The sequence below is a fragment of the Bipolaris maydis genome (genome assembly GCF_028858645.1).
Source record: "Bipolaris maydis strain C4 unplaced genomic scaffold PSV08scaffold_15, whole genome shotgun sequence".
Taxonomy (NCBI): Eukaryota; Fungi; Ascomycota; class Dothideomycetes; order Pleosporales; family Pleosporaceae; genus Bipolaris; species Bipolaris maydis.
This window is the reverse complement of record NW_027093871.1, coordinates 1,051,794-1,058,184: the sequence shown is the minus strand read 5'-3', so window position 1 is coordinate 1,058,184 and position 6,391 is coordinate 1,051,794. Positions and strand designations below refer to the sequence as shown.

The 6,391-nt window shown below is 47.3% G+C and overlaps 1 protein-coding gene across 1 annotated transcript; it reads right to left on the bottom strand.

Moving 5' to 3' along the window:
• Window positions 1-4,738: 4,738 nt before the first annotated feature.
• On the bottom strand, window positions 4,739-5,028 carry PSV08DRAFT_365856 (uncharacterized protein; the record flags this gene model as incomplete). Its single annotated transcript, XM_014225676.2, has 1 exon — window positions 4,739-5,028. The coding sequence occupies one exon, from the start codon at window positions 5,026-5,028 to the stop codon at window positions 4,789-4,791; it is 240 nt and encodes a 79-aa protein (XP_014081151.2). The 3' UTR covers window positions 4,739-4,788.
• Between the last annotated feature and the right edge of the window lie 1,363 nt (window positions 5,029-6,391).

The window sequence follows — 6,391 nt, the reverse complement described above, 5'->3', positions numbered from 1 at the left end:
CACCATGGTCGAGCCGGCGCGTCATCAGCCGCTAAGAAAGAAACCAAGTTGGCGCCTGTCACGATACACGTCTAGGCTGAGGAGCAGCGCGCACTTGCACACTTGTACTCTGCACAGCCCACGTCGTGTCAAGGTTGGGGCTACTTAGGTCGGGGAATCGGAACTGCCAAACCCCAAACGACAAAAGCAACCAACTTTTTCTTGAATCCAGACTACGGCACCGTCAGACACACTCTCGATGACGGAGCCATAGTTCCGATCCCTAGAGTGGCAGCTCAAAACAGCACGGCCATGGTTTGTAACCTTCAACGTGAGCAAATAATGTCGTAGGCCAAGCGGCATGTACCGTACATATCTACATACGTATATAGATATGTACATTTTTAGTATATTTAGTACTTTGTAAATATAGCGACTACTAGTTAGTAGAACACCTAGTTGGACGAGGGGAAGTTGGCAGTGGCATAGTACCAACAAGACCAATCCAAAAGGGCGCAGGATTTTCTTCGATGCGTCTAAGTATGTACACATGTATATACAACATGTGTACATACGCATACACACGTGTAGCTCGTCCGGCTTCAGTGTCCGGGCCAATCCCGTGACTCCGCAGCATCTTCAAAAAAACGCATAAGCGATGGCAAGACAAGATGGTGCTGCGCCGTAATTTTTTCTTGGTTCCTGCCTCATGATTTGGGTCGAGTGCGAGTCAGTGGCGCAGATCCACGACGCAGAGGTCTCGCTTTGGTAGCCCGTCCAATGATTCGCCTTCCAGAACGCTTCTACGGTGAATCGCAAGCGACCACCGCTTAGGCGCACTTGTTCCCGCTGCTTGCTGCTCAATGAGGCGGGCGAGAGGCACTCAGCGCGGGACTTGCAACAACACCCATGGCTCTACAGACGGAATGTATTCCTTTGAAGGGGATGGGGGGAGTAGATGAATGGAAGGGGGGAGGGGAAGGTGGCAAAATGTCTGGTGGTGAAACAGAAGTGGATTCATGTTGGCCATCATCTAGATCTTTTTGTTGCTCTCTCCCATGAGGTCAGCATCAAGGACACGGCAGCAAGGTGCATATGACGACCTTGGGGGGAGGGGGGGTCATAGGACGGAACATGCATCGTCGACGCGGCTGGTGCGATGCTGGCACCAGAGTCACCAGGTCGAGCTGCGTCTTGTGTCGTGAGACCCTGCGGCCCGATGGTCAAGGTGGCTGAGCACAGTCCTGGATGATGGAAGAGTGATTTGCGCAAAAAGGGCTGGGCCTTGATACGAGTAGAGCGTCGAGGCCTGGTAAGGAGGATGGGCAAGTCGAAAGGGCGGCAAGAAAAATGCCTATCACGCCATGTGGCCATGGAAGTCAAGGAGAGAGTGACTCGTGTTCGATGTGGATATACGATGGTGTGTCGATAGGCGCATGTGGTACATATGTATAGTAGTAAAGTACGTAGCTTGTGTGGCGGGCGGGCTGTGGCAGTAAGATTGCTTTGGCGACACAGAGGCAATGGACAGTCAAGGCGGCCCGTGCTCCGGCCAGCCTCAGCCCTGTCATTGGCCAGACGCTCATTGCTAGTTACGCGTATAGAGGTGCCTCCCAAAAGTCCTTGCTGACAGGGATCATCTAGATTACTACCGAAATACTACCGAGCTTAATCGGATCTATCCCGCCGCCCCTCCTTGTACTTATTGCCACTATTAAGTCGAATTATTTCCTTAATATAGAATAGAATACGCTCTATCTAAGCTTGTATTTAGTATTAAGGTAGCTCCTCCTACTAGTGTAGCTATGCCTTTGTGCTATCTACTCTATTTTTTAGTGCTCCTTTACTTGTTATTTTCCTTTTAAGCTATACCTAAGCTAGCTTAAAAGCGTTAAGATTAGGTGAATTACTATACTAAATAAGCTACTCTACTTACTGTTGTTTATATACTGCACGCTAAGTATAATAAGTATATAAAGGAGCTTTATCTTCTTAAATAATTATACGTAGTCTCCTTTTTTAGCACTCCTTTATAAAGGGTATAAGCTTTAGAAGTAGAACTTTAGTCTAGTAGTGCTACTAATTAATCCTATCTCTACTATTATAAGTTAGCTTACTAGTATCTTTTATAAATCTCTACTAAGGAGATCTACTTAGCTTATTTCTTAATCTTAACCTCTTTATACTTATTATAAGCTTTTACTACTCTCTTATAACTAGCTCTAAAGCTTAGTTTATTTCTTTAATTAAAATAGCTACCTATCTCTTTTACTATATAGTCTCTAGTTTCTAGATATAATAAGGTCCCTTCTAATTATATAAGAAGTAGCTCTAGAATATAAACTTAGAGTAGCCCTTTTACTACTCGCGAATAATAGACTTATTAAATACCTTATCTAGTTGTTGCTAGACGCGATAGCTACTACGCTAGTAGTTAAGTATAATGGAGGTCTTATCTATCTAGATAATATTTTTCTAATCCTCTAGCGTCTAATCTCTATATGTAAGACACTACTTAAGCTACTCTTATCTTATCTTCTATATTAACCTAGGCTTCTATGTTAGCTTTATCTTATTATAGCCTACTATTTTAAGTACTCTCTATATAGTAGTGTACGAAACGTTATAGCTATAAATACTAAGCTTACTAGCTATATTAGTATAGCTCTTTTCTCTACTATACCTATCGCGGCGTACTTTTTCTAGGGTAGCTTCGTAGATATCTTCTTATTTATAAGGGTAGCTAGCGTAAGGAGTATCCTCTAAGTATTTAAGTAGAAGCTTAATAGTAGGCGCGTTAGGCTTAAAGCCTCGTTAGTAAGCTCTACTATAAATTAAGTTAATCGTACGTAGTAAAATACCTATTATTACACTAATCTAATTAGTAGATTTACTACTAAAAGGAAATTTTAATATAATAATTAAGGTATAGGTATAGATATTAGTATTTAGAGCTATATTTAATTTAAAAATACTAAAAAAAATAAGTATATCTATACCTCCAGCTCTAAAAAAAACCTGTGTGGGTGCCAAGATAGTCGGGCCGATAGATACCCCTGTCAGCAAGGACTTTTGGGAGGCACCTCTGTATTGATGCCCTATATGCTTCTTTCACGGGGCTGTGGTTCCACACATCCATTGGGTGACTTGCATAAGTCGACTATGGCTGCATGTGTGCCTGAATCGACACGCCCAAGCCCGTACATAGTACTATGTACACATTCTATACCAAACGCCCCAAAGCAAGCCCATCAAACTCCCGCTACCATCCGACACGCACACACACAAACCAAAAAAAGACCACCACGCTCTCCCTCGTCGCAATATCATCTGGCTCAAAACTCTGAAACCGAGCCATCTGGAGGCGTCCACATGGAAATGCGAGACAGGCACTGTCCACCCACGGGCTCTTCGCTCCGTCATGGATACGAAGCTTAGGGCCACGATGCGCAGGCCGAGATTGTGCCGAAGGGCTGATGTTTCTCGGCTCTCATGGTGATTTTCCTTTGCAGGCGAACTGCATGTCAAACATGAAACGGAAGAAGGCAAGAGTAGACAAATCAATCGGCTGTGTGCGTCTTCCGAATCCCGTTCGTGTTCCACCTTCCTAGGCGGCGGCCGGCCACTTTGCTCTAGCGGCGTGTCTTTTCAACCCTCCGGAGTTGTCGCCGTCCCGATAGAATTTCGGCAGACAGATGATCCTGCACTGAATTGGTTTTGGCTAATGCAGTACAAGCACACTGTCTGAACTATTGGGGAATGCTGAATCTCGCCTTGACAGTTGGGGTAATCATGAGCGCTCCGTGTTGCCCAAGGCCGGTTGGGGAAGATTGAAGCACGGGATGCCCTCCGTCGAGTCTGGACCCCTTGGGTTGGTGAGGGAGAAAAGGATTCCGGTGACGTTTGAGCGACTTGTCGAACCCTGATGACTGCAATTTCGGCTCAGTATCCAGAGAAATTGTGTGTGTGTGTGTGTGTGTGTGTGTGTGTGTGTGTGTTTGTTGCGGGAAAGGAAACGACAATGGCGAGAGAGAGAGAAATGTGGCTCTTGTGAAGGACAATGATGATGCAATTCGACTAGTAGATCAACAGGTGCCGAGAAAAAATAATTCCAAAATGGGTATTATGCGAAAGTCCACCATGTAACGCCGCGTAATGTCACAACTTTTTGTTTTTACAGACAAGAAATGGGAGGAACTGGGGTTGGTGCATGTCATCGTCTACAATCGCCTAGGTTAAATGTTAGTATGGATAAGCATGATCAAATGCCGTATGAGGCTAAGTGTTACGAACCGCAATTGTCGTTCAGTCTATATTCTCTAAGACCAGGTGTTAGTATGGCGAGGCAGTTGCTTGCATTGGCATGCGGGTTCTTACACTGCAGTGACATTGGCCGGGCACCGTACGTGAGTTTGTTGATATTTGGTACACCATGCCTTGACAACATATCGTACATGCGTACACTTGTACTGCACTTGTGTATAGTCGCACATGATGGGTCTAGGAGAGATGGCTAAGAGGGTGTGAGGGGTGCAGTCGTAGGGTGGGCACAGGGTCCGCAGAAATGTGGCAAAAGGTGGGAATGGGACGGTAAGGCAAGCAATGCAGTTGGTACGTTGGATGGAGAATTTTCAAGCTTGATTATTGGCATGCAGATGCGCGACGGTCCGTTATGTTATAGTAGTCTCCAGACACAGCAACTGGATAGTCGTCAGGTACCCGTGGAGCTATGCAGAGCCACTATGGCCCATGTCGACTGAACCTGGTCCATCAGCAGCAGGCATGCATCATTGTAGCGGACATGGATGCTCAGCGGGACCGGGTTCTCATGTGTGGTCGAGCCTTTTCCACGCCATAGAGCTGGGTGGAGACGTCCATGTTTGAAGTCTGTTCGCTTCCAACAACCTTGAGCGAAAGCTTGCAGCCCAATGCGGACGCCGAGCGGATTAACGGGATGTCCCCATGTCCAGGAGATAAGATGGTAGGGTAGCGTGCGTAATGAACGTCGGTTTGACCCCCCAGGGGTGTGACAATCAGCGGAGAGGCCATCTGGTGGCAAGGACAAGCCTCCCCATGCACTAAGTTCGGAGCCACCAGGCGCGCACAGGTCAGGGTTGATCTACGACTTACCTGTACCGTTGCATGTCGAGGTGCCCGGGGGGTGGCCTGCAGCCGTTGGAGTATCCCTGACGGCAGACAAAAGTAAGCTTCGAGGCCGGGGTCGCTCTGGTTCCCACATCCAGTGCATCTCGAAGCACAACGTCGAGTATTGATGGATATACGTCGTCGTAGCGGCATTTTATGGCTTCGCCCGTCCGCCCATCCACGCCAACACGACGCGTTTGTGGTATTGCGGCACATGTTTCATCCTCCAACTGAGGTACTTGGCTGCACCGTTTACTCACCGATTTTTCATTCTCAATGCTTGCTGTCCCGCTTCCCCGGTCCCATTTTGCATCGCGAAAGCATCCGGAGGTCAGGTGTTGCGCAATCATCGCTTGCCGTCCCGCATACGGCGACTACTTGCAAGTCTGTATGGTTGTGTGACATAGTCCAACGGTACGTACGTCTGGACCCCCACTCACCGGCCTGACTGTATCCAAACGACAATTGCAGTATAACCGCGAAATGACGCCGTTTACAAAACGCCGACGACGGCGTCCACTAAGTACTATCGGCTATCACTCGGTACTAGTAGACCAGTACCATGTGACGCCACAAACATACGTAGATATTTCCCTCACATAGCCACGTGTATCCATCCTCCCCGTATCGCCCTTTTTCTTGCTCCTAGCAATGGGATTGGCAGTGGCTTTTCTTTGACTCGTGCCTACACCGCTACGCTGTCCGTCCACTCACTCATGTGGACACAGACAGCTCCAGGATGCTTTCAAACTGTACCATGTCTTTTGACAGCACACTCGGCACAACCGGAAGTGCTACTCTGCTCTAAAAAAACTCAATGGCAAAACCACATCTTTTACATGTCGTCCTGAAACGCACAGTACCTGATACATGCAGACACATGAGGACCAGGCACCCGGTACACGTCCGCGGAAGCAAGCAACGTACCACCCCTCTGTGTACTACTAAAGGTGGACCTGCTGCAGGAAAATAGATGAAAGGGTAATATGCTCCGTTCCTAGTCATGGGCCTGGAATCAGGATTCCAGCGTAGAACCGGCATGTGTAGCTGGTCTTCAAATGCTGACCAAGAAAGTATTGCAAGGCATTTGGAGAAAATACTGGGATGCCATTCCTGGGGATCTGATCGTCTTGACACCAGTTTTCACGTTACTGGTGGATGATTGGGCTCATTTGAGGGGGGAAAGAAGCAGGTTTTCGACCACAATGCCCAGACGGGGAAGTTCGATACGACAGACAAGCTACTACATATATTCCTTGTTATATAC